At 41.0% G+C, this 27,952-nt stretch overlaps 1 protein-coding gene across 10 annotated transcripts; it reads left to right on the forward strand.

Annotated features, from left to right (window-relative positions):
- The first annotated feature begins 31 nt into the window (after positions 1 to 31).
- On the forward strand, positions 32 to 27,822 carry HTR2A (5-hydroxytryptamine receptor 2A). 10 transcript variants are annotated; one of them, XM_041467027.1, is made up of 6 exons: positions 32 to 348; positions 818 to 913; positions 1,067 to 1,475; positions 5,460 to 5,660; positions 18,386 to 18,481; positions 21,544 to 22,919. In XM_041467027.1, the coding sequence occupies exons 3-6, from the start codon at positions 1,076 to 1,078 to the stop codon at positions 22,356 to 22,358; spliced, it is 1,512 nt and encodes a 503-aa protein (XP_041322961.1). In that variant the 5' UTR covers positions 32 to 348; positions 818 to 913; positions 1,067 to 1,075; the 3' UTR covers positions 22,359 to 22,919. The 10 variants fall into 10 exon arrangements, 7 of the variants coding, with proteins under 7 accessions (XP_041322961.1, XP_041322960.1, XP_041322967.1 ...); XR_005955080.1 differs by lacking the exon at positions 32 to 348 and adding exons at positions 22,933 to 27,268; positions 27,308 to 27,822 and having other exon boundaries at positions 358 to 1,475; positions 21,544 to 22,343; XR_005955081.1 differs by lacking the exon at positions 32 to 348 and adding exons at positions 22,933 to 23,001; positions 26,748 to 27,822 and having other exon boundaries at positions 358 to 1,475; positions 21,544 to 22,343.
- The last annotated feature ends 130 nt before the right edge of the window (positions 27,823 to 27,952 follow it).

Genomic DNA, 27,952 nt, shown 5'->3' on the forward strand with positions numbered 1-27,952 from the left:
CAGGCTGCTTTCTCGTGAGTGTGTGCGCGCGCTTTCTTTTGTGTCACTTCAAGAAGGGCTCTGATATTATTATTACTTTAAATATAGCTTGCCCTGGGGCGGGGAAACGCACAAGGAAAGAGCCGGCAAGCAGCCTATCTCTCAGAAGAAAAGAGCAAGCCTCGCAGCACAGGAACTGGCTTCACTGAAGTGTGCAGTTTAGAAGTCAAAAAACTATTTGAAATACCACCATTGTGGAGGAGGCTGAAGAAAAAAGACACAGAACTGGCTAAACACAGCGAAGAATATGGTAAACCAAGGTGCAAAGTGCATCTATTTGCAGTTTGAAAGTGGGCTCTGAAGGGCAATGTAAGTCTTCCTTAAATTGTATTCTTTTATAACAGTATCAAGTTGTTTAATTTCCATTCTGAAGCCATGCTGGGCCAAAAGGTACAATTAGCTACAAAAATCAGCATGGAGCAGAATGTGTAGTCTCTGATATGAGGCTGAAAATGATTCTGAAATACAACAGAAGACAGAGACTATCAGCCATATTATGGAAGATGCACTATAAATAAGAGCATATTTAATTATTTCAAGAGAAAGATGCTGGATGGAATAATTAATCAACTTTCTTAATAGAGAAGCAAGAGCTTTGCTGTTTAATATGGCAAGATATTTTAATACTGCTGAGTTTAAAATTGTGTGATAACAGTTACCAATAGCAATAAGATGTAGCTCCAGAGGGGAGTCCTAGTGGTTGCAAAAGTTTTATGTCTTTTATTTCTCCAACATTTTTGCTCTCTTAAGCCTCAAGTCCACATTCTGTATCCTACAGCCTGGGCTTACTTTTCAGCTGGATTTTCAATATATGCCAACACTGGACTTCCTATGGAACTGAAAACAAAAGATTTCAGCTTTTGGAATAATTCTGGTATGTTTTTCTACATCGCACTAGTGGCAAAAATACAGTCAACAAAAGATTGTGCTCCCTCAACTTCTGGCATGGAGAACTGAGGAATATAATGCCCAATGGTGACAAAGGGTGATAATTTCCTGTTTTTCACAATTTATCTCTGTGGTTTTGGACTTAGCAATGGATATTCTTTGTGATGGAGAGAGCTCTGTGAACCCAACTGCAAACTCCTTCATACAAATAAATCATGAGAGAAGATTCTACAGAAATGTTTATGGAGCTGGAGAAATTAATATATCACATCTCTGCAACCTGACTGTGAACTCTGACAACCTAACCAATCTTTCATGTGAAAGTAACATGAGCCCACCGTGCTGCCCTTCACAGAAAAACTGGCCGGCTTTGCTGACAGTGATAGTGATTGTTTTAACCATTGCTGGAAATATTCTTGTCATCATGGCTGTTTCACTGGAGAAAAAACTACAGAATGCCACTAACTATTTTCTAATGTCACTTGCAATAGCTGATATGCTGCTAGGTTTCCTTGTCATGCCTGTGTCCATGTTAACCATACTGTATGGTGAGTATTAGCTGTTTAACCTACTGCATCTATTGACAAGCCTTAAATATTGCATGCAATAACATCTTGTTGTCATCATGATTTAATTCTCTTACCACAGAAAATTGTTATCACTCCATAGAAATTGAGATATATATCACTGGTTAATGGGTGGAACAGGTGAAGTACTTGAATCTTTTCCTACTTTATATTTCCAGCTACAGGCATTTTAAACACAGTCCATAACATCAGTTTATTACTCAGTTGTCAGATGAATTGCCTCAAAGTGTATGTGAATATGCTTTGTTCTTTCTATTGCTTTCAGGTTTTTTTCCCTGGCTCATAATTTTTACGTTCCCAATGAGAATGTAGGGTCCTGCCAGTTACTTTGCCTTGCAAATATGCACTGAAACACTAATGACTACTTTTAGATTCAAAGTAGGCAGCCCCCTCAATTATTTTTAACAAAGTAATAAAAATGTAAATAATTTTCTTATCACCAATACTCTGCTTAGACATTAGCCTACTAGCAAATGCTGGAATAAATATTACAGGAGTTAAGAAATGGATGGGCATTCATTCTGCCTGTTTAGTAACATTTACAAATGCAAAACTATTATTTTTTAAGAGAAGTTATTTACGTTAATAATGACTCACAGTTCATGCCCTTGCAGGTGATTAATAGCAGATCTTTCTTCTCATTTTCACCAAAATCATTTGCAGCACAGCTCACACCAGAACAAGCAGCACAGCACCCTATGTGTTCAGCACCAGTTTTGCCAGGCTGTTACTGTCCTTAAACTTCAGAAATGAGCCTTCCAATGCTACTGAATTGCAGCAGCTCAAAGAGAAACTACACATTGTCAGGAGGAAAGTAGATTGTTTTTGAAAGATTTCTATTACTTCACTACTTTTGGACTTAAGGTCCAAACGTGAGCCTGTTCTTAAGGGAGATTTAATCCAGAAAGTTGGAAGTTTATTTTCCATTTTCAGTATCTCTGCACAGATCGCCCCCAGCAGCATTTGCAAGCTGCATTTGGCACCAGTCATGGTGCAACACCGTGATTTACCGTATTAGCGTGCGATTATCTTTGGCGGGAGAAACAGCGTGAAACAGGAATTGTCCGATGGGTGAGATTTAAGTCGTGCGTGATTCCCTGAGACAAGCAACAGGGACTCCTGCTGGCCAGGCTCCGCCGCCGAGGGAAAGGATGGCCAAACCCGTGTCTCGGGAGGGATCCGGGGGTGGGGCCTGGATGCCCTTCCCGCACGGCGGGAAGCCGGAGCCCTCGTCCCGGGCAAAGGCGGCGGCGGCCGGGGCACGGGAGCCGCAGGGCGCCCGAAGGCACAGGGGAGGGGCTGCGGTGGCTTCGCCAACTCTCCCTGCTTCTTCCCTCGCTAGACCAGGAACGGAAGCAGCATAACTTGGGGTGAAAAATCATCTGGCGGCACGCACTGGTACCAGGAGAGCCATCTTGGTGTGGTGCACCATCAGCCTCCAGGAGGATCAGTGATGGCATGGAGAGAAACCTCCCCTTCCACAGGAGCATTTTCTTGGCCACGGCTGCTCAGCTTCAGCCACATCACCTATGCTGAGAGTCTTGAGCTCAAACTGGAGGCCTTTGCACACACCTGCTCTGCCGGGACACCTCCAAGGCTGTGGAACAAGAGTGCCCCACCACCAGCCCCCTGAAGGGGTATGGTGATTGCTTTGCCCAGAGATGATTTTCTTGAGAGGTTTATAGCTACTGTGGGCAATTCTGGTTTGGGTGCCCAGCCATGGTCCTGCACCAGTCTGCACCCTTTGGGCTGGGCAGGGTTCTCCATCCACCCAGCAGCCCCAGACTCTGCTGGAAAAGGCAGCACCCAGTAAGTCCTGCCAAGGTGGATGTGACTACAGAGCAGAAAACTTCCTGGAGGATGTTATCCACACCCTTAAGGGGGCACCTTATTGCATCCAGAGTTTTCTCCTCTCATATACTTTCTTGAACCTGTAGTCTCTAAGGAAGTTTATCTGGCAGATGCTGCCATCCCTGCCTCATTCTGGTTTATTGCAAAGACAAGAAATCTAGAAGAATATGACAAATGTGCTCCTAAAGGTCACTGAAGCAAGAGAAGATGTATGTTTTCAAGTGTAAAAATACTTTAATGGTTTTCCCTGTGTAAACTGGCCTGGCCTGACAGAGAGATGCTACTGGGAAGTCATGCCCCTGAAAGCCAGCCATCACATAACACACTCCAGGGACCAGATTTTCCACAGAAGACCAGAAAACATGATAAAATACATCCATAAGTGCTGTATGGCTTGTCAGGGTCAGCTTGTATTACAGCAACCCAAGAACACCAAGAAATAAGTCTCCTCAGTACACACTGAGACAAAACATAATTAGGCACAGACCACCTCTTTCACCTCTCCTTCCATTCCTGCTGTTGCAAATCTCATACTGTATCTCCAAAGGAGACAGGCAGTCCCCAGAATACTTACATATTCTCACAATATGAGCTTTGGCTTTGTCCCATGCCACACTACCTTGGGCAGCTTGGGTAATATCCTCTGAATTAAATCACTACAAGATAACTGCAAAACTTGCTCCAAGGAGAGCTGGTAGTGGTTCCCTGCAGGAATAGAAGGGATTTTGAATGGGGGTCCTGCAGGGCTCTGCTTAGCCTGGGTCTGCTCAGTACTGCTCTGAACAACAGGTATAGTGTGTGGAGTGATAGCTTACACAGCTTTCCAAAAGCACCAAGCTGGGAGAGGTTACAAGCACTCAGAGGGACAGGATGAGAATCATCAACAAAAATCTGGACCCCTGAAGAGAAAGTCTGAAAGCAACAAACAACATTCTGTGAGTGCAAAGGTAAAGAAGCAAACCAGCTTCTACTGGTGAAATTTGTCTGGCCTTCAAGAATGCTGAACAAGATCTGGCTGTCAAAATGTATCATTAGCTAAATGTGCTTCACTAGCATGATATTTTCACACAAAAGACACTTACCATTCCATTTACTTGTATAAAGTAAAGGCATTCCCTTCAAGATCCATGAAGAAGTCTTGTATTTCACTTAGCACTCAGGAGGCCTTTGCAAGAGTAACGAGTCCTCTTTAATCAATGAATGATATACAAGATGCAGACAAATTAAACACATTCCAGGGCAGAAAAATAAGAAAGAAAAAAGTTTTAAAAGCATGATCTGTAAGAAAAAGATAAAGTACTAGGCTTTTCTTAGACTGGAAGACAAAAAAATAAACACAAAACTAGGCAAGCCATGCTAGCCATCTCCCAACAGCTTTGAGAAAGTACAGTAATCAATTAATCTTTATAGGTAGTAGAAAAAACAAGGAAAAAGTAAGGGCTTAATTTGCAGTAAACAAGCTGTAGGTTGGATATTGGTAAACACTAATGCATCTGCTTTGGATTGCTTTCCCTGGAGGAGCCTATCAATATTCATTGACAGAGGGAATATCCTTATTTAGGTATATGGTAGAGGCCTAAATACAGGTGAGATAAATATCACTGGTATGGAACAAGACAATTTTTCTTCTTTAGCTTCCATTAAATCCAAAGTTTTACTTTCAGAATTAAGGCAGCTTTGCATATCAGCAGGTGTTGATAATGCAGTAATTACGTGGATAGAAAGTCCTAAAGCAAAATTGAGAACTTGCAGATTTCCAATGACAAAATTGCTTCTCTTTTCATAGATTTGCTGCCAAAAAATGTTTAATCATAGCACCAAGCACTAGCATTATGCAAACAGAATTAAAAAGAAAAAGCATATGCTGCCTGTAGCCTGGGAAAGAAGCAGCGTTAGGAGAACTAAGCAGCGTTAGAAGCCTACAAACAAATGAAAATATTTTCTTAAAACAGTGGCAGGCAGCTTCTAAATGTATCGCTTACTACTACTTAGTACTTACTACTATCCTCCTAGAAGGATATATGCACTAAGACACGTGTCACAACATGAGATATATGCCACATCTTTAGCTGATGCCAACTTTCTCTTGTGCAGGATACGAATGGCCTCTACCTAGAAAGCTCTGTGCCATTTGGATCTACCTGGACGTGCTCTTCTCCACGGCGTCCATCATGCACCTCTGTGCCATCTCCCTGGATCGCTACATTGCCATCCGGAACCCCATCCACCACAGCCGCTTTAACTCCAGAACTAAGGCTTTCGCCAAAATAATTGCTGTTTGGACCATATCAGTTGGTAAGTGAGGCAACATTTCAGCATGTAATTGCAGATTTCCAGCTTTTGAGAGGATTTGATGTATATACTGCAGTCTAAAACTTTACTCTGCCTGCAGTATTTTGCTTTCCACTTCTATGAAGTGCTGCAATGTAGTAATTATGCAGTGGAAATCAACAACCACGGGAAATGGAGGAGAACTGAGCAGCACTGAAAGAATATGCATCAGTGACAGCATGACCACATTCAAGTTTATTTTAAAGTTGTGTTGATTTCCCATACTGATGATCCATCATTATCTAAATATCTGAAGAGAAAAAAAAATATCAACTGAAAAAAGTATTTCCCTGTTATATGTAAGTCAGTTGCTCCCAATTTCTTATTTGAGTAATTTGCTTAGAGATTTTTCTCATGGGCAGATCTTCTCTGCCTTTCCCAGTGTGTATGGCGGGGAATTTTATGCATCCTGTTTAGGAGACAACAGATACTGTGTGTAGTGAGAGTGAGAGGAGTCTCTCCCGAGGACAGCTCGGAGTTACAGTCTAAAATAGCTCTGGCAAAACCCAGAGCCTCAAAACTAGGCAAGGGAACACTGATCTTTTTTCCCCTGGTGGTGGCATTTCCAGGGCAGTCTTGTGGCATGGGAGTTGGAAGAGTTTGGTGTCTGATGCCATCAGGAATTTCCTCACACAGCTGGGGTGGAGGTTCTCAAATGCTTTGAAAACACAGTTCCCTTTCGGTGCTTGTAGACCCTTGAGCATTGGCAGTTCACTATTCAGAGGCAGGAAAAATTCACTCTTTTGCCCTGGAAGAGATGTGAGCTGTCAGCAATCAAAGGAAATTAGCTCTTTCCCTGGCTAATACAAATTATTGCAAGTGGTAACTGTGATCCCTTACCACTATTCCCAGAGGAGAGAAAGGAGATGATGCTTAACATGCTGCCAGCCTGGCACTCTAAATCATCTCCTGACCTCCCTCTTGATCCTAGCCCACAGTCTGAGAAAAAGTAGTCTAGGATTGTTAAGATTTAAAATACTGTATCTTCTACTGCACAGGAAATCATGGGAGTTTGCACTAAACAGGAGGACAGTTCTGCATTCTACATGATCTGATGAGGTTCAACAGCATCTGGCTCTGGGGTGGATTCACCTGATCAGATGTAGGTGTCTAGCACAGACCAGGTGAACTCCACCCTAAATATACCTAGTTCTCAAATATAAAGGAAGCCTATAGCAACTCAGATGTAGATGTCTTTATTTAGATTAAATGAATCATATCTTGTCTCTTCAACGGTCACATTTTTTAAATCCAGCAGAAAATATATTACCTACTCTGTCCAGGTTTTTCCAGTTTTTGAAACTGCTAAGTGCAAGTATTTCAGTGCATTTCTCTATATACAGCATAAATAAGTCAAGCATTCCTTAAAATTGAGCATACTGTGTTTGTCTGCACTTGTGTTTGGTGCCTTGTGCTTAGTGTGTGTGAAATTACTGTCCTTTTTAAGTGCAAATTCACAGAATGATCAGAATGACCATTCCAAAGGCAAACCAGTGGTCCACTCTGCTCAGCATCTTTTCTCAGACAGGGGCTTACTGACAGAGTATTTGAATTAGCTCACTATTAAAAGGAATCCAGAAAAAAAGTGTTATTTTAGCCCTATTAGTTAGAGCATGGTTTATGTCCTGTAGCAGGAGGGTTTATTTCTTTGATAGCTTGATATTTTGTTTCAAAATTTATGTATTTTCTTTGCAGTAATAACTAGTAACATATCCATTGTAAAAACAACTTTTCTGCCCTCTGGAGACACTGTCTTCTAACAGTGATGAGTCACAGATGTTACTTGTTATTATTATGGCAAGTGATAGCAGTGTGGTCTCTATTTATACAACTCTGAAAAATACAACTCCTTATTTTATTGGAAACCATTCAAGTGTGGCATGAGTGAAGGGGACAGAGTCCTGCTTTACTGCAGCTGAATAAAGACATATGTAAAGGAACAGTGGATGTCCGGAAAATAGGAAGAGTTATAGGGTAACTTCATCTCATTCACACATTTTGTGTCACCAAAACAGTGAGAAGGTTAAATAGGCACAAGTTAATGTAGGCAAGCACACTTAGGTGAGCAGGAATGAAGTGATGCTCAGCTGGTTTCTAGTCTCATGGAAGCAAGGGGCATTGGGAGACCAGCTAAGGAAGACTGGTTGGTTTCCAGCCTGGCAACAAGCTATGGCAAATGGGATGTGTTCCAGAGGACAGATAAGAAAGCAAACATAGGAAGAAGCTATAGGAAACTGATGAGCCAGTCACTGCCAGGCTGGACTAAGTTTGCACTGTGCCATATTGCTATATTAATAGAATAAAGAAAAATGTCAGTATTGTAAGGAATCTTGATAGATCCCAGATCACCCATGCAACCTGCTGTCAGTCAGTCATCATCAGTCAGTCATCAACCCTTATCCTCCTGATCTGCCACCATCCAGCTAAGAATATGTAGGAAATGGGTTTCTGAAGGTGCTTTCTATATCACTTACTAACAGGAAATGCTTTCTGAACAAAGAGGTGCCCCATGTATGATTTACCAGTCTCCAGGATCCCAGTGCTACTTAGAGTGACAGGGCTATAAATGATTTAACTCTTTACATTTTCACACAGCTATGGCTGATATCTCTCACTGGGAGTGAGGTGAGGATGGTGAGACACTGGCATAGATTGCCCAGAAAAGCTGTGGATGCTCCATCCCTGGAAGTGCTCAAGGCCAGGTTGGATGGGGCTCTGAGCAACCTGGTCTAGTGGAAGGTGTCCCTAGCTGGGGCAGGGGAGTTGGAATGAGATTATCTTGAAAGTTCTTTTCAACTCAAACCATTCTATGATATCTGGCACAGGCAGAGCTAGTGGTGGGCACAACACACCCTCCACAGCACCTGGTGTGGCTACCATCTCACTTACAGATTCAGATTCAAGGTTTTGCTCTCCAGCCTCAGACACCCTTTGACTTCTCTATATTCCTACAGTTTGCAGTTCAGCTGGCGACATATGAACTTTTGTGAAGTATGAGATGGAGGGTAAAAAGCAAGAGAAAGAAATGAAAGATGTTATGTTCCCCTGTGCGGAGGTTCATTTTAGCAGAGGAAGAAGCGGGAAACAGTCAAGAGTTGTGTGCTGGCAGCACATTGAATCAGTTCCACTGACCATGCAAACAGCTCAGGCTGAACTGAACAGCACTGGTGAACATACAGGGCTGTCAGATGCTGCCTTCTACCACCCTCAATATGGAAACAAACCATTTAATCCTACCACTTCTCTTTCAGCCTTCTGTCTTTCAACCCATTCTTTTTCTACTAGAAAATCTTTCTTCTATTGCCATTAGGATTTAATTTCACTAACAGCCTTTGACAAAAAGTATTGTCAGGGATTTCTGGAAATCCAGGAACATTATATCAGCTGGATTACCCTTATCCACCTGCTCACTGACTCCTGCAAATACTTCTAGCTGATTTGTTGGGCCTGAACCCAACTTACCTAGATTATAACTTCTAGTGTACCCAATTAATTACACTTTTGTTCACTAAATGTGTAATTTTCCTTTTATTCACTAAATACACAAATATATTCAGTCAATTTTAACCAAAGGCAATCAGTGATCTTCCTTCCATTGGCTTTAGTGATATATGAAGCATTTTAAAAACAGCAGAAAAAAGCACAGATAGTTTAGTTTACTTGACTTCTGAAATCTTGATTTTATCAGTTTTAAAAAAGTAAATTGTGGTAACATTTGTTTTTGCATTTAGTAGAAGAAGAGCATTTAGCCAGAAGCCTTTGTTTCACTAGACCATGTAATGCCACAGGCAATTGGTTTAAAATAGATTCTAATTACTGTAACAGATTCTAATTGTGTCTTTAATTCTTAAATCATCCAGTGTGCACAGTGGTTAGATAATTAGATTATTTGTAGCTGTTGAAGGCAAAAGCTCATTAAACCCTGAAAATTATTCCATTTGTTTTAAAGCACAGAGGTCATTATTGAGAACAGGTGTAAAAAGCCAAAGATTTCCCCTTGCTGGAAAAAAGGTAGAATTTTTAATAGAACTGGAATCTATAGAATTATAAATAGAGCTTATATTGAAAAATACATGTAAAGTACCTTTGAGTCCTAAATGGGCCTAACAAAGCCATTGCTCTGCAAGAGGCCAACAGTGCATCATCCCCTCCTTGAAAGGGTAACATAAAAGAATGACAGGCATGAATGTTAAGTCCTTATATATAACATTCCTCAGTTCATATTTCTCTCTATTCCTCTGTTAATGGTCTAAGTAATGTGAAGTCTGATGAAGCCCAAGCACTCTAAGCTCAGTTTTCTCTTATCATTTCTCACTCAGCCTACACATCTGTTCACTGCCTTCAAGGAGTCTCTGCACTCCCCAGTCACTTAACAACTTAGATTTATTCAGTACTTTTCATGCAGAAAAAAAAGCCCAACATGGATCTGGATGAATCTGGTAAAATACCTCCCACTACATAACTCTAAAATGTTGCCATTGCTTTTGAGGTTTCGAAAATGAGAAATACTGTAGCACGTGAAGCAACTTTCTCCAAAGTGCAGGGTGAAGTTAGCTCCAGGTGTACAAATCAAGCCCAGTGCAACTGAGCCCTCAGCTAATCTGGCAGTGTGACATTTTATGAGGATACAGAGGCTTACACCTCCTTCATAGACAGCCTGCAATTTCTCTGCATGTCTTCTTGCTGCCTTACAGCATTTGAAGGGCCAGGGAAGCAGCAGGGATTGGGAGAGTTCAACCACCGGTGCCTCTGGATTGTGTTTTGTTGACAGCTTTGGTGTCCTTAGGCTCAGACTTCTTTCTGTCAAGAATATCTTTCATTTGAAAATCCCTTTACAGGTTTCAAAAGGCAGAAACAGCTAATAAACTGCAGGCTGGGAATCCCTGTCCTGAATCTACTACACATCCATTTCTTCCAGGTGACATAATTTGCCATTTCAATCAAGTCTAATTTACAGATGCCTTGGCATAGGAAAAGATAATTTGTTAAAACATGGAATATACTGCCAAAATATATAAAATTGCAAACAATTACACACTGAACAGTACTCTGGCAATATAGATTTAAAGCTTAGCACCTAAATTTGGAAGTGCTGGAGCTAAACTTAAAATATCTACTACACTATAATTTCCCTAGGGAACATTTATTTTATTTTTATCATACTCATGAAGCCATCTCTCATAGAGTGAAAACACTGTTTGCTCACTCCACCTGCAGGATCTCAGGGGCAAACATTGTAGGTTTTATGTTTGGGCAGCCCTGGGACCTTTACGATTTGTCGATGTAGATGATGCCATAAAAATAAAAAGAAGTTGAAAAAAATTGTTGCAAAACATACAGAGAAATTTGCGTCAATTATAATGAAGGGTGTTGGCATGAAATTTCATGAATAAAGTATTAGAGCTTCAGAGCCATCTCAGAAATAGAATCTTCACTGTATTTCTTCATAGAGATACGTCAGTAGAAAGTTCATTGCCATACTAATGACTCCTACAGCAGTGACAACTAATGAGAACAAGCCCTTCATGTACAGGTTGTCTGGGATTCAGTTCCATGGAAAAGGAACATTCAGTGCTGTGATGCACATTTCTGAGTTGACTAGCACATGTATTCTGGTCATGAGGCATTACTTAAGATGGTTCTGAGAAAGACATATAAATATCCTATTTACTTTGATGTAAATTATCCCCATGTTTCCCATGTAACTGAACCCTTTGCTTGATTTGTTCTTCCCAGAAGAGTGAATACATCCACCAGACTATCAGCTTACCACACATATCTCCCTCCCATAACTGTGAAGGTTTAAAACACTTGCATTTTGAATTGGTGTATGTTTGTTCATCTGACAAGGAGGTGTTACGAACATTTTACTTGTCTTTATGGAAAAAAAGTACTTAAAGGAATGTTAATGATTGAAGTGCTTTCTAAATTCTCCAAATTTGGAAACATAAAGATATGAGACATAGGCATGTGTTCATAGGGACACATTTGCAAACCAAAGACACTGAGCAATCCCAGCATTCATCTGGATGGGGGAGAATATATTATACCAGTAAATATGTGTCATCAAAGGAAGAATAATTATTATGCATATATTTACCATGTTTTTTGGGTAATTACATCAGGATGAGATGAAGGGTTTTGCCTATGAAAAAGGCACACACTCATTTTGTGAGCAGTCCTTTTGCAAGAAGCAATCTGCCTTTCAGGTGAAAAAAAGAATGAAGGGTGGTCATAACAGTACTGTGTGGCATTTTTTTCTGCTTTGATTTTATTTTTAAAGCCAAGTTATAAACAGTAGAGCTGTATTTTTAGAAATAGAAAAGAGCCTGCTTAGTCAAGGTGCTGATGAAAGAATTAGTTGGTTTTTTTAAAAAAAAACTTGTCTTTGTTTTGAAGACCATAAGGACCATGTTCTTCTTCCTCTTGAAGCTACCAGCAAGAAGCATAAAGTTCATTTGGACCAGACCTGTTCTGTTATGAGGGTTTTTTGAGTGAATAAGTTGGTGCGTGCCAATATGACCTACAATCAGCCAGTCTCTCTTTGTAGGGTATATCAGAGTAAATGGAACATTTTAAGAAAAAAGGCAGCATCTCTAGTCAGAGGAGCTGGATTTCTGCGTAGAAAATAGCACATGCAACACAAATGATAACAAAAGAACAAGGTACAAAGAATTATGTTGGGATTCATTAATTCTGTTGTCTGTATGCTGTGACTGCATTTAATCACCTTCTAAATTAAAAATGGTGCTGCACATTAGCACAAGTAGCACAAGTGCTTTTACATAAAAGAAAATGTCAAGAAAAGAGAAAATTTCGTTCAGTTTAAAATTATACAGAACAATTTCACAAGTTCCTTTTTTTATTATATTTGGCTTAAGCTAGATGTTATGTTTTATGACATTAAAAAAGGTTCATGTATCACAGAATTGTCTAAAATTAAAAGGCTTACATTTATCTTTACCCGCAGGAACATTGCAAACTATTGAACACTCAGGCTGCAATTAACTTTCCCCACACATTACCTGGCCTGTGCTATTGGCATCACTTCTAAGCAGAAGCCCAGCTAATAAAAGTCAAGGGTTTTGTCAGAACTGCAACAACATATTCCTAATTACCTGAGACAAATTTAGAAACACCTGTCAGGTGATTATGCCTATGATGTCCTCCAGGGTCATTGATGGAAAATAGCTTGTAGAGCTCCTGTGATGTCCTGAAATCAGGCAGTAGCATTGTGATAAAGGCTTTCTTTTCTGCCTGATCAAAATTGGAATCTGTGTATTTCACAGTATTCAATCCTGCCTTTATGTTGGAAATAAATCACACCCACTGGGAAGATTTATTTCCTTTTGGCAAAACATAGTCCTTGTTACGACTTCTTGTATTTGATCTGAGTTTTGAAATGTCAAATTGACCACTATTGCCAGGATCATAGACTGAGCTGAACTGTGAGTATCCTGTGGAAAAAACTGTGTGATTTTAGGTCCAAGGTGCACTGAGTGAGCAGTGTAAATTTCCCCTCACAAGCACAGCAGTATTCAGAAGTTTTAGATTGAAAGTTCCCCAGTTAAATCCAGTCCTGCCTTCCATACTGCTGCAGGACATGAAGAGGTCACTCCAGCATTTCTTGTGCAAGAACAGTTCATGTATTTATTTTTCATTTCCAAGGCGCTTTGTGGCATTTAACAGAAAGATGAGCCTAGGGATGATGCTGTAGCACCCACACAGACACCAGTAGATGGTGGAAATATGGGCAGATACAATCCCTTCAGATATGCTCCCTTTTTTCTCTCTTCTTCAACCCTGTTATCTTGCAAATGTGACCAGGGCTGGTCTAACAGAGTTCAGTCAGGGTGAAGGGCATTAGCTGCAGGGTGGACAGTGAAACATAAAGCACAGGATCCTGACTCATCACCTTCAGACCTGTGCAGGTCTCTAAGCTGCTTCTCATTCTGTTTTTCCTTCCAAATTATCCATCATGTCCATTATCAGGACATCTATCCCAATAACTGTCCAACCACTGCTGCAGTCTCCTTGTATAACTAGTAAGAAGCTGACAATTTGCTTATTGAGCAGCTTCTGCAAGAAACCACAAAAGGAGGCATGGAGAAACAACTGGGACATGGTCTGAGGTCTAGAAAATCCAGAAGAATTACAGTTTTTGTTATCCATGCCCTTCAAATGGAGTGTGAAATTATTGTAAAAAAATTAATAATAATGATTTAAAAATTTATCTGATAGCTACATTCAGTGCCCTTTTAAACTACACAATGAGGCCAAGTAGCACTGCTGAAGAAATCTCAGAGATACTAACAGAAATCTCTCTTCAGTTCAGAGGAAGATTCGGGCAGAGTTAAGTAAATTTTCAGCATTCAACAAATCACACCATGTAATAATTAAAAGACAGAGATATAAAAACTGGAATATCAAGGGATCTTGTCACTTAGACTGCTCTAGGACATTATTTGCTTATGGTAGTGAAATATCTAAGATCTTTCCATAATTTTTGGCTTGTTGCTGCTACAAATTTTTTAAGCATTACTGTGTATGTAGCATGTATAGCACATAATAAATTAGCCCAAGCATCCTTTAGAAGCTTCATAGCTAAAAAGACAAACTGATAACATCTGATCTAGGAAGATCCTGTAAAAAAGGTATGGTATTTCCTTCTTCTCAAAGCACTATTATCCCCAAATCTGCTCTCCTAGGGACCTGAACAGTGAATGCTGCGAGGCCATCTGACATGGCATACAGAAAGGTCATATGCTAAACAGAGGGGATATCACAGGTGGCTGGAGTTGATCCTACACAAGGTTCTTTTCCTTTATAAATTAACATATTTACCTAGCCCAGTTCCAACCATAAATTTGTAACTTCTTTTGAGTAGAAATTAAACCATTGCTGCTGGGAACTTAAAAACACCAATGCAATATAAACAACATTAATTGAATACACAGAAAGAAAAAGGGTGCTTGACCTGCTCTGCTGCATTTTGCTGAGGCGCAGAAGCAGCAGCCTTAAATAGCAGGAGGAGAACCTTGTCCCTCTGTGCAGAGATAGGCTGGAGACATGTGGAACACCTTGCAAATTTTCAGACTAAATATTAAGTGCTATATTGTAAGGCCAGTTACTTTTCACCACTTCTAATCACCATGGATGAAGATTGTCATTAGCCTGTGTCCCCTGGAGGAGCACATCAAGCCCAGCTCCCTTCCAGCTCCCAAATGGCAGCAGAATTGTAGCTGCTGTCCACCTTGGACTTGGGCTCTGCTCAGCCAGCATCCCCCAGGCAAGTTGCTTCCTCACCCTCCTTTGTTTATTTCTAGCTGTATGATAGGTGTAGACTTCTATATTCCCTTTAGTGACTGGGTAACCGCCTTAGACAGAGAGATAACGACTTGTCTCAAGTGGGGATCTCTGTGATAAGCCAAAAAACACCTTGGAAGAAGTCTCTGTCCAAATCAAAAATAATGTCCCCAGTTGAAAAGCAAAGACTGTATTGGGGAGTAGGATCCACTGGAAACTGCTAGGCAAAAGGTTGTAGCTCCCTCAAATACTCAGAAGGCCTGAAAAATCCAACAAGAAAATTAGGGGAACCTGACTGTAAACAAATCCTGCAGCGTAACTAGGAAAGAGAATTTGAGGAGTGCATAGGCAGGAAAAGCACTTAAAGCCAAAAGCAAAGAAACTGTTTCCTGCTGTTGTATTCTTGCTGCCTTTAGGAAATAGGGCTGTGTGCACATTTTGAGGATTATATCAAAGCAGAAAGCGATTCCATCAGCGGCTTCCTCTCTCATAACTCAGCTCACTCTGAAGGCCAGGGTTTCTAAGCAGCTGGGTCAAAAAGGGGCACTTGTCCTTAATGTCTTGCACTTTCCTTCCTGTAATTCTCCTCTAATCCTGTTAATAGTTATTTTATTATCACAGTTCTACAAATTAATTTAGAAACACATATCTCTGTTCTTGTTAAGAAATAGGCTTCAGGACTGAGGACATAAATGAGAAACATACTAGGAAACACAGACTTCTCTGATTTTGTTTTTCTAAAGTGAAATAGATAATTTATGGTATAAATTATCATTCACCATACTTTTCTCACATAAAAAGAATTTAATGTATCTCCTGCTAGGCTAAATAATATGTTTCCTTTAGAGATTTTCTGAGCTGTCAAGAACAAAGGCATTTCAAAAGTAATAGAATAATCCACCTGTCACCTGGCACCTGCTCCATGTGATGTTAAATTTGTTTTCCTTTCACTTGTATTAACTAGAACATGTCTGACCAAATGAAGTGTTCCATGTGAAAGATCCAGAAAACCAGCTCCATGTGTGCCCTTGAATAAAAAACTAAATTTGGTTTATCAGCAGTTATAAGGAAAATGCTTGGACTCACTCTGATTCCATTCCTGTGAGTACAGTGTCTTGGGATGCACAAAGGAGACGATGCTCCCCAGCACTGTGACTCACTTAGCTCTTGAGGAAATCCATCTGAAAGCAAATATTATGTGGGGATTTGTGAGAGAATGCTCCTCATCCACTTCTGCTTCCACCAACACATGTACCTACCACCAGGGAAGAATTCTGTGCTGGTCTCACATGTGAGGAGAAATTCTAGCCCAGGACTTTGGGGACATTGTCACGCTGACTAGGGAAGGTGGAAGCTTTTTAACAGTCATGCTAACTAGATGCAGCCTTAGATGGTGATTCCCAATCCACACCGAGGTTTTCAACATCTCCTTTTCCCAGGTGGAGATCTCTGCTTCTGCACTGCCACCCATCAGCAACCTGCATGCATTGGAAATATGGCTGGCACTACTCTGGCAGCAACAAAATTATCACAGTGAAGGATTTGTCATGACTGGAAAGGAGTGAATGGGGGAATAACATTGTCAGGTGCATGCAGAGAGCAGCTAAGCATTTGCAGGTCGGGGGAAACAATGCTGTAATGACAAAACAATGAAACGTAGTGATGTACCAACTATAACTGTGAGTATCACATGCCAAACAGAGACACAAAGCCAGACTGAGCAGCTCCTCTGTGGATGTTTAAGTGGAAGTAACTGTTGCTAAACTCCAGCTCCTCATATAAGATCCAGACACATTGTTATCCTTGATACTCAGAGGAGGACATGATCCATGGTCCCCCTGCGACAAGTGGCTCACTGTAGCTCACTGTGTTCCTTGAGCAACATCCACACAGGGCACCATGGTAGTCCAAAGGAACAAATATTCTTTTGTGTGGTTAATTAAGTCAAAAATATTGAAAATAATGTGATGACAGTGTGCAACAAGATTTTTATACAACATGAAACTGAGAGTATGCATTGCATGCCTTGGGATGTATCAGGTGAGCTATACATGGACATCTGTTTGCTGTTTGAATGTCTAGATGTCCCAACAGAAGATATTTTCTGAGTATAAACAGGCGCCAGATACTAGCATGGGCTTTTCTAAAGAAATTAGACAATAAGGTCACATTGAGCTGCTTGAAGGAGACACTGGCCTTCTCAAGCAGAAATCCTTTCAGAGGCCCCTATGTCACAGCACATCTTTGTGCAGTGGCCCATGAGCTGGCCCATGACCTGGTATGTCTGAATCAATGTGAGCGCTAAAGCCTGAAATGGGGAGAGCTTTTTGTTTTTCATGAGAAGGTGAACAAAGGTGCCACAGTTTTTGAAAAACTAGTGACATTTCTAAAAGGTAGTTCCTAACCCTTGGACATTTATTAAGGCACAGAATAATGCTCATTTATATTAAACAAAATTGAAATAGATATATGCAAGGTGAAAGCATGTGACTGACAGTTTCTGCTTAAAGGAGACTTCACTGAAAGAACCTTGACCTTATCAATTCACTTCCCCCTCCTTATCTTCACCCCAAGTAACCCAAGTGTGCCTACACGCACATTGTAAATTATGGCTTTGATTTATTGAAAATCTCAGCAGGTCAAGGCAGCAAACCCAGTTTAGCTGTCCAGTTAAAGTGGTTTTATAGCTGCTGCATACCTCTGAAGCCAGCAGTGTGTACCACTATATCAACCTTTGTCAATTTCACCAGGCTTTTTGAGAGAACAAAAAGGATGCCATTGCTTTACTCTTAACCTTTGGTGTTTTCAAGAGCCTTTTGTAATTCTGAAAATGTGCCCAAATTCTTTAGGTTTAATGCAGAATTTATTACCCATCTTCATTGTTTGGGATCTATTGTGCAGTTTATTAAAATCCACAGTTTGAAACAGCCACATGTGTATAAATCAAACCATATAAATAAACCACCTTGTACCAGAGGAACATAATATTTAGGGTTTGTTGACAAGAGAAAATGTTCCAAATGGGAATGTCAACTGGAAATGGAGTGGCTAATATACCTTTAGTGCTTGAATGGATTCTCCTATTCTGTGCTTAATTCTTCCTTGTGCCTCAGTTTAGTTCTTTTGAAAGCCAAGGAAGATAAATCATAAAAAGCCCTCAGGGGATACAAAGATTTTTTTCCAGACTGACCTTGAGCTAGTGGGAGCATGGAATGGGCAGGGTGTGGAATAGCTGTTCTGTTACAGCCCTTCCAGGTTGTTTCCTCCAGATCTACTGTTGGCACATGCTTCACTTCCCAAACACCTGTTTGTCCCTACCTGGTAGCTCTGCATGATCCTTTCTTGTGAAGCTGATTTTCTTCTTATGACATTTGAATGCACAGGCACCATCTGTGTCTCCTTAAACATCCAGTCACCAAGAGCAGGGAGCTGGAAAGCAAGAACAAGTAAACCAGCGAGTATACATCTGAATCATCCAGGTGAAAGAGATCATTAATATTCAACTTTTAAATAATTAATTCAGTCAGTTGCAATAATGCTAATGCAACTTTAGACTAGGACTTTTTGTTATGGGTTTACAGGACAAACTTGATCTTGACCAAACGTGACATGTGGATGATATTCTTGGCCATATGTGATGATTCCTAAAAATTCCATCAAAATAGTGGATGTAAGTTGCACATAGAAGCTCCTTTACTGCCAGTTTAAATATGACTGCCTTTGAATTTTGTCCCTGCATCCTCATGGAATTTGCCATACTTATGCTGCAGAAGCCAACTGTCAAGTGGGAACAAACCCTGCTCCTTTCAGGAGGAAAACAGTAAATTTAGTCCCTGTAGAGATATGAAAAGAGAAAATTGGCCTGGACATTCACTTTTCCATGCAGGAATGCCACAGTATCATTTGAGGGATGCCCTGCATCAACTGAACTGGGGTTACACAAAAAGCAGTTTACAGCTGTCAGTGTTCTCTGCCACCAAAGCGTGGTATCTCTGCTGTTCTCAAATTGTATACAGACCACTTCCTGTGGCTGTAGGGGAAAGATGCCTTGAATGGTCACTCAGAAAAACCTACGTGACTAGCAATGCCTGCTACAGCTCTGCTGGTACAGCACTTTCATGCTTGTTAAATGAATGGCAAAGAAATGCAGGAACTTCTGCTATATGCTGAAGCCCATTTCCATTTTATAAAACCAGAAATCTGGATTTAGACGCCAGTCTCCAGAAGCTGCTAAGAACAAAACAAAGCAGTTGGGGAATTGCTTCTCTTGTTTCAGGCGAGAAGTTGTAGCAGACTTTGGCTCTTTACTTGAAAAAGCATGAAAATTGTGCTAAAATTTTCCTCTTTCTAGTGCTGCAGCCTCTGCTCCCATGCCTCCTCATGCAGCTGAACCATAAGGTAGTAATGAAAAGCATCTTTTTACTCTGTCAATACCATTGTTTATTTTATCTCTGCAGCTCACACTAGGTCTTTGAATTAAATGAAAAAACAGCCTCACTGTTATCAGCACAGGGCAGAAGCAGATGGGAAACTTGTGGTATTGCTCTGACTAATGCTGTGTCTTTGTGCAGCTGGAGTATGACGCTGGGAGGTGCTGGATGCCTTCATCACCCCTTCAACTCATCCAAAAAAAGAAAACTAACTTCAAAGCATTCCTCATTTCCCTGGAGTTGTTCAGCACCCCAGATTACTCGGCCATGGCTGGACAGTCTGGCTTCTGATGGTGACCTTTGCCTCCATGCTTTCAGTGAGATGGACTTGGACCTTTTTAGCCAGTAGCTAAAAATGCTGGAGGTTTCTGTCAGCTCAGCTCAGGAGCTGCCACAGACTGCATGAGTTTGCATCTCACTCACTGGCTTCTCCTAGCCCAAGTTCAAGCATTTAGAGCTTGAGCAGGAGAAACAGAAAGGGTAATACCACAGGCTCTCCACCAGCTTCTGCCCTGGCACATAAGAAAAACATTTTTCTAAAGTGGCCTGAGGCAATGCCATGACTCAGTTCAAAGCTGCAAAGACAAAATAAGCTACAGTGTTCCTAGAAAAAAAAGGTCTTTTTAGAACCTGCAGAAGAACAAAAAGAATTAAGCACTTGAACATAATAGTAATCTAATACTATTATTACTGTGATTATTATTGTTTGGTATTGAGCCTGTACTCCACAGACTTCCTCTAGGACTGGAGCTGTTATGCTGGGCACTTGATATGTGTGAAATGAAGAGACAGGCTATGCTTTTAAAAGGCTCCCAGTTTAAGCAGCAGAGTGGAAAGAAGGGGAAAAAAGAGCGATAGAGGAAGGTAGCAATGAAATGCAGATCTTTCAGGACTCATCTGTGAACGAGTAAGGACACTCCTGGGCATCCACTGAGCAAAGCAGGGCACAGCACCCTCACATCATAAGAAATTCTTCTCTATTCAATGTTTTTATTTCTCATAAGCCAAATACAGCAACTGGGATTTCTGATCCATAATGCAAATGGGACTGAAGCTCACAGATTATGCTAACTTTCCTCAGGAATCAGAATTCTGATTGCTTTTATCCAAACAGGGCTGCATTATCACCCCCTGCTTCACTCCACTTTTGCTATCTTTGCAGCACATAATTTCTTTCATTGTCTGAACATTGCCTCTCTTGGAGAGACAGCATCCATTTGGAGGGGAAGAGACAAATGCTGAAAAAAAAACCCCAAACCAACAACCAGAGAAACAGCAGCTGTTTGATTTTACCCAGACTGTAGCAGCATTTGCAGAAATCCCTGCGGAAATGGCCGAGTAGGCTTGAAACAGACAGAGCAGTCCAAGGAGAATGGACTTTGTCACCTTGTCTTGCCATTCATGACAAGCCAAGGATGCATGCTCCAGAGGAAGACAAATTTTGCATGGCTGTGCACAGAGAAGGCAGCCCTCTAGTAGCTGGAAATACAGTGAAAGGACTTTTGCAGTCTTGCAGGATAAACTACATCTCAGACTGCTTCACACAGTGGCTCTCAGGGCTTAATTTGTTCCCTTTGTTTATCTGGCCACTGCCACATGGGAAGCTGGGTTTTGTTAGCATTTAGCATTTAACTATATGGAGATTACAGCAAGAAAAGAGAAAGACACAATGAAAGATTACTCTTAGACCTATGACAAAAAATTATCTTTCCTCCTAAAATTAGTATTTCCCAGCCTATTTAGAAGCCAGAACACTTTTAATCCTCTAATGAAAAACAGTCCAAAATCACTCTTATGGCACTCCAGAAAAGAAATACGTAGTGTCATCTCAGTCATAGTTCATAAAATCCTTTGCAAGGTGGCAGGGACCAAGGAGCAAGTCTGGAGATCATTACAAGGGGCCCAAGATCCAAAACCATGCTTTTCTGGCTACCAGGTGTCAGAGACAGTTGGAAGGAAGCAAATGTGTTCCACCAGTGGCTGAGGTAATGTGTATTGCTACAGTCACCTCAGCCACAGGTAGAACACGGGTAGATGTTTGTTTTTTCTTGGAGGCTGGAAGTGTTTTTCATTTTTGTTTTTAAACTCTTCTTTCTCTCATCCACCTTCAGGTATCTCCATGCCTGTACCCGTCTTTGGACTACAAGATGACTCCAAAGTATTTAAGAAAGACATGTTTAAGAAAGACATCTGCTTACTTGCAGATGAAAATTTTGTTCTAGTAGGCTCTTTTGTGGCATTCTTCATCCCTCTAACCATCATGGTAGTCACTTACTTTTTAACTATCAAGTCGCTGCAGAAGGAAGCTATGCTATGTGTGAATGACATTGGCCCTAAGACAAAGTTTACTTCATTCAGCTTCCTCCCTCAGAGTTCCCTGTCCTCAGAGAAACTCTTTCAGCGCTCCTTGAACAGAGATACGGGGACTTCAGGGAGGAGAACAATGCAATCCATCAGCAATGAGCAGAAGGCTTCCAAGGTCCTTGGCATTGTCTTCTTTCTGTTTGTTGTGATGTGGTGCCCGTTTTTCATCACCAATGTGATGGCTGTTATTTGCAAGGAGTCATGCAAAGAAGAGGTCATTGGAGGACTCCTTAACATATTTGTTTGGATTGGCTACCTTTCTTCAGCTGTCAACCCACTCGTGTATACGTTGTTCAACAAAACCTACCGCTCAGCTTTCTCTCGCTACATCCAGTGTCGCTACAAGGAGGAGAAGAAACCTTTCCAGCTGATTTTAGTGAACACTATCCCAGCACTTGCATATGACTCCAGACAGCTCCAGCTAGCACAAATGAAGAGTTTGAAAAAAGAGGCGAAAATGATGGCTAAGGATTACTCGACGGTCACGATAGGAACGCATCGTTTAGATGGTACCGCCAAGGGAAATATTGGCCCAGGGAACGAGAAGGTTAGTGGTGTCTGATGGTCAGCAGCTGCCATGACAACCACTCTGTGTGTGCTGAAAATTCCACCTGCTGTGAGAAACTCTGATAGCTTAAGAAAATCAGTTGTGTTCAAGACACCTTCCAACAACATCATATACTCCTTACATTATCCTGTGGATGAAAAGCAGGGTTGAAAGGGTATCAAATGTGGAATTTTTTTTCATACAGTACGTTGGCTGTTTTAAGCACAGGCTTTATTAAACTTATTTTTTTAATATTCTAAAGGATATATTTCTTAAAGAAAAAAATGCAATTTCTGGTATTATAATATGGGCTGTGAAAAAACCTACGCACTTCTTTTCTCTTTGCAAATGAAAGCTAAGCTGTCCTTTGATGTTCTTGCAGAATGGGCTCCAGCTAGTTTGTCTTGCTACAATTGAGTTCTATCATTAACTGAATGAGCACTTTACAGAATTTTAAATAAAATGATGGTTAATTTGTTAATATATATTTAAAATAAATTTAAAAGTATTTAAAAATCTATTAAAACTGCTATAGATTAATTATATGGACATTTTGTTAACTGTTCTTATGCTATTTTTTCTTCCTCAGTAACCATCCTGAAATCTCCCTGGGCTTTTCTGCCATTTGTTCTGTATTTCAAATAAGCAATCTTCAAAGGTAAATTATACTTGAATAATCCTCTGTTTCCACCACCACCACTTGTAATCTTTATTTCAGGACTTGCATTTTATTTGCATTCAAAAATTTCATGTGTTCAGCTTAAAAATTGAAAGTAATGTTTTCAAAATGATTGATCTTAATTCCCTGTTCCCTCCCACCGGTGTTGACAGGAAGGTGAAGTGAGAGAACAGTGGAAAACCAGGCACAACACTGCTAAACAATTTCAGCACCACTTCCAGATTCATTACTCTGTTCAATTCCAACAAAGTCTGATTTAAGTAATGTCAGAGGAAACTCTGCATGAGTAAAGTCTTCAGTAAAAGGTTGAAGTAGATCCTCTCTCATCATTTCTCTTTGGTTAAAAAAGGCCTTTATGAACAATGTTCTAGTTTTGGTTTAGGGCTTGTAAAGCCAGAATTATTAGAAAACTGTGAGTTGCTAAAAACTGTTTTCCCTTGTTTCACTGTATTGCTGTTAAGGCAGATTGCTCAGGAATGGTCAGAAGATTGCACTACTAGGACTCAGCCTTAATGAAATATGTATGGGCAAATGGGGCTCACTTGAAAAATAACAAGACCTGTAAACAACACTGCATTTCACCTGCATGGATCCAAGGGCAGAATACATTGCATAAAGAACATAAAATACATTGCTTGACAGACATGCCTAGTCATGAAGCTCTTTTCATTACATCATAACCGATGTCACTGAGGGCAGTGGGACTTTGCTGAGGAGGAAAAATATAAATGCTGCACTCACATGCAAAGTTTAAATCCAATATTTTGATTCATTACATGAATTTTGCAGCCATAATCTCATCAAAACCAGGATGTATTCCAGTTTCTGTGGAAAAAAACCCACTGTCCATCCAGAAGCAAAACTCCAATGCCTTCATCTGTCCTTCTATTGAAGTTGTTCAGTTTTTACAGAGCAATTAAATTTCCACTAAGTCAAAGAAGGAGAGAGACAGAGAGAGAAAGTGAACCTTTTTCTAGCCTACCAGGTGGGAGTCTTTGGAAGAAGAAGGCCTTTAGCTTAAGATACTGATCTATGGCAGACAAGGGCTTAAAAGTTGGCTGGGTATTTGACTGATTTCCAAGAAACTGATTTATTGTCATATACATGGTATAACTAAATCTATTAGTTTTATGAGCCCTTTCCTCTGACATGGGATAGGTAGGAGCCACTGTGCACTGGTCACACAGAAGCTCTGCATGCACATGATGACACTGACTCACCCCACAGACCTCAGCCTCCATGACTGGGACAAAGTGTCATGCTGTAGCCCCATTCACAGTGATGAGGCCATGCATGTCATCTACAACCTCACAGACATTCATGGGTTTCCCCCCAAAACTGGTCATTTAGGATGAAATGATAAATCAAGTGGAATAAATGCTGTGCTCACCAGGTGCTTTATATGCTCTCTCTGTCTCTGGGTACATTTGATCACCTCAGTCAAACTGAACAGCTTCAGCAGAAGCAAAAATGAACTCGCTGCTCCTACCTCCCTATGCACGCATCCCACTCCTACCCAGCACTGTGTGAGGGGTGTCACACTGGCAAAGAAGGCGTTCCAGGGGGAATCTGCTAAATGCAGCTGAGTATGAGGACTACCATAGTAGTAGCTGGGAGCAGTGACTTTCCACTCTTTCCTGTCAAATTTGATATTGACCTTAAATCTAGTATTTTGAGCTAATGACAATGCCCATCTTGTAGCCCACAGGCCAGATGTCTCCACTCCACAATTGGGGTGATGGTTTTGAGGATTTGCCCTTGGAAACAGGTATCTCAGGGAATAAGCAGGCAGTAATAAAAGCAAAGGTGTTTTGTGAGAAGAGGTCTGAGGCTCTAGATCTGCTACCAAACCAGATTGCCTTCATATAATGAATATTGACAGGGGACTGAAGGTCTCTAAACCTGCATGTGAGGGAAAAGAAAACAAAGAGGCTTCCACTAGGGGAGGGAATCACCATATTTTTTGCCATTTATGACCTGAAGCAAGTTTCTCTGGCCTTGCAAATGAAAACAGTAGGTGGGACAGACAGCTTGGATCTTATTGCCCATTTGTGCCAGGGAGCAGAGCCTACCTGCATCCTGTATGATGTGTATGGCACCTTGCACTTCTCCAAAGCTCAATTCCTCACAAATCTCCTGAAGGTCCAATTGCTGCTCTGCACAGTCTCCTTCACCAGCTCACAGCTGATAAACTGTTACTGAAGATTTCACATTCAGTGCTTATGCTCTCCACTTACCACCCGCATTTTGCCCACGTGGCAGAGCAGATCAGCCCTCTGATTCTCTTTCATTTCCCTTTCTGTTCTTCATTCACAATGTCAAATTGCTCAGGTCGAAAATACTGACAGGGAATGTTTCACTACAATCACAGAGGGTTTCAATTACTGGCATGAAGTTTCATTACAAGGTGACTCTGAACAATTTTTTTTTCCAGCTTATTTTAAAATAAAACCTATGTTTTGGACATAAGAGACTTAACAGCATTTCATTAATTGACAGCTGGAGAGAACATAACACTGAGTTTTTGCTTAGAAGCAGGGAAAACTGATGCCTGACATTTTGATTCTGTAGCACTCAGATGGTTTTATTGAGTGATCAGCAGCTTTTGCCTAAGTAGCCTCTCAAGGCCAAGAATGAACAGCAAAGACCAATATCTCCAGCTCTTTATGGACATTTTTGACAGCTTAGAAAGGCCTGATTCTGCCACCCTGCATCAAAATATTAATAGATTTTTGTGCAGTTTGCCTTAGTGAGGACGACAGAGTCAGGATATGAATTTGTTCTAGCCACCATGCCAAATCTGCTAGGGGTTGTTCATCAGTAGATAGCAATTAATGAACTCATTATACTGCAGACGGATTACAAAGTTCAGCTGTTTTAATGCAGGATTTACAGCACTTGGCCCATGCTTGAAATGAACACCACGGTTTAATATGACCAGCTTCAGAGCAGCATCTCCATCTTCCAAAAAACTGTGTTTTCATTATGCATCAGAATGGAATGGAATTTTTTGTAATTTTTCAGGTTAAAAAAAAAAAAAAAGAAGACATTCATACAGACTGGTTCAGAGGTTAGGGCCTTCCCCTACTTCACAGGAAAAGCATGCTGAGTCAGTCTGTCATATCTGCATCCAAAAAAACCACTTCCTCTGAAAAAACTTTTCAGCATCAACTTTTTCAAGTAGATTGACATTTTATTACTGTTAAGACTGCATCTGAAAAATGTCCAAAGACATGAAGCTCACCATGTATCTCCTAAGCTGGTGTGCATCCTTTTTACACTTCAGGGTAAAAACTCCTATGTATCTATCCCATCCAGTCAACCATGCACTGTACTTATGTAATTATTGCCAGACAGTGAGATGCATTCTATTTTGAATACCTATATGTTTGCTTATGTAAATACATAGAGAAAAAATTTGTTGTATTTTGTAATGTTAATGTAAAATGGTGTTTCAATGCTTTACCATTTTGTCTGATCGCACTGCTAGTAGAGCAGATTAAAATATTCAAATGCAATCAGTTGTTTTATAAACTGGAGGTTTGTCTTAAGTAGCTAATTTGGTTTGGTTTTATTTCTCCCATAAATATTCAGTACAATGTCTGCTGAAGGCTAAATTAATTTTAAATATTTTGTTGGAGAAAAAGAAAGAGCATGTTGCAGAATTTAACTATCTCAGTAAACTGGTCCAAAATGAGCCATTGTAATAATTTGCTTTTTCTAAGGACAGCCATCCTTCTACTGAAGAGGTACTCTTTGGGTAAGTACATACATCTTAGTAATTTTCAGTCTCAGAAACAGTGTACTTGCAATAGTAGAAAGCCTATGAAATTAATTTCACTAAGAAGTAGAACTATAAGATTAAAATTAATAAGCTATATTGGTTAGCTTGGTAAGGTTTCACAAGTGAGGAAGCTACAGGAGTGGGTTTTGTGAGATGCTTCCAGAAGTTTTGCCCATATCTGACAGATCCAATGCCAGCCAGCTCAATGATGGATGAAGGTCTGGCCAAGGCCAAGCCCAGCAGCCATCATGATGGTGCCAGTGGGATAATAGGTTTAAGTGGGGGAAAGCTGCACCATTGCAGCCAGAAAGAAGTGGGAATATGTGAGAGGAGCAGCTCTGCAGACACCAAGGTCAGTGGAGAAGGAGGGGCAGGAGGTGCTCCAGGCACAGGAGCAGAGATTCCCCTGCAGCCCCTGGTGCAGAGCATGGGGAGGCAGCTGAGTCCCTGCAGCCCAGGGAGGTCCATAGGGGAGCCTGTATCTCCCTGCAGCCCAGGGAGGTCCATAGGGGAGCCTGTATCCCCCTGCAGCCCCGGGAGAACTCCACGCTGGAGCAGGCACATGCCAAAGGAGGCTGTGACCCCGTGGGAAGCCCGTGCTGGAGGGGGGTCCTGGCAGCATCTGTGGGAAGCCAGTGGAGAGAGGAGCACCTCTGGAGCAGTTTTGCTGGCAGGACTTGTGACCCACAAAGGAGCAGTTCATGAAGAACTGCAGCCCGAGGAAGGGATGCAAGTTGGAGAAGTTCATGGACGATTGTCTTCAGAGGGAGAAACCTCAAGCTGCAGCAGGGGAAGAGTGTGAGGAGTCCTCTCCCTGAGGAGGGAACAGCACAAACCTGTCCACAGTTCCCATTCCCCATCCATCTGCGCCACTGTGGGGGGAGAGGTAGAGAAAAATCAAGACTGAAGTTCAGCCCAGGAAGAAGGGAGAGAGGTGGAGGAGTGAAGCTGTTTTAAGATTTAGCTTCTTTGTCTCATTAGACTACTCTGATTTAATTGGCAATAAATTAAACTCATTTCCCTAAGCCAAGTATTGGGAACTGCTGGTGGCTCCTAGTTAAATGTCCAGGCCTAAGCCAGTTGAGCCAGCTCCTAGAGGAAATAGAGGAAGAGAGGCAGCCTAAAATTAATATTTTAAGCAAGTGG

Source organism: Pyrgilauda ruficollis, unplaced genomic scaffold (assembly GCF_017590135.1).
Source record: "Pyrgilauda ruficollis isolate IOZ18807 unplaced genomic scaffold, ASM1759013v1 scaffold20, whole genome shotgun sequence".
Lineage (NCBI taxonomy): Eukaryota > Metazoa > Chordata > Aves > Passeriformes > Passeridae > Pyrgilauda > Pyrgilauda ruficollis.

Coding starts and splice junctions, on each gene's coding strand:
- HTR2A (XM_041467027.1), top strand. CDS start 1,076: ATGGATATTCTTTGTGATGGAGAGAGCTCTGTGAACCCAACTGCAAAC. Junction 1,476..5,459: donor CATGTTAACCATACTGTATG/GTGAGTATTAGC, acceptor TCTCTTGTGCAG/GATACGAATGGCCTCTACCT. Junction 18,482..21,543: donor TATACATCTGAATCATCCAG/GTGAAAGAGATC, acceptor ATCCACCTTCAG/GTATCTCCATGCCTGTACCC.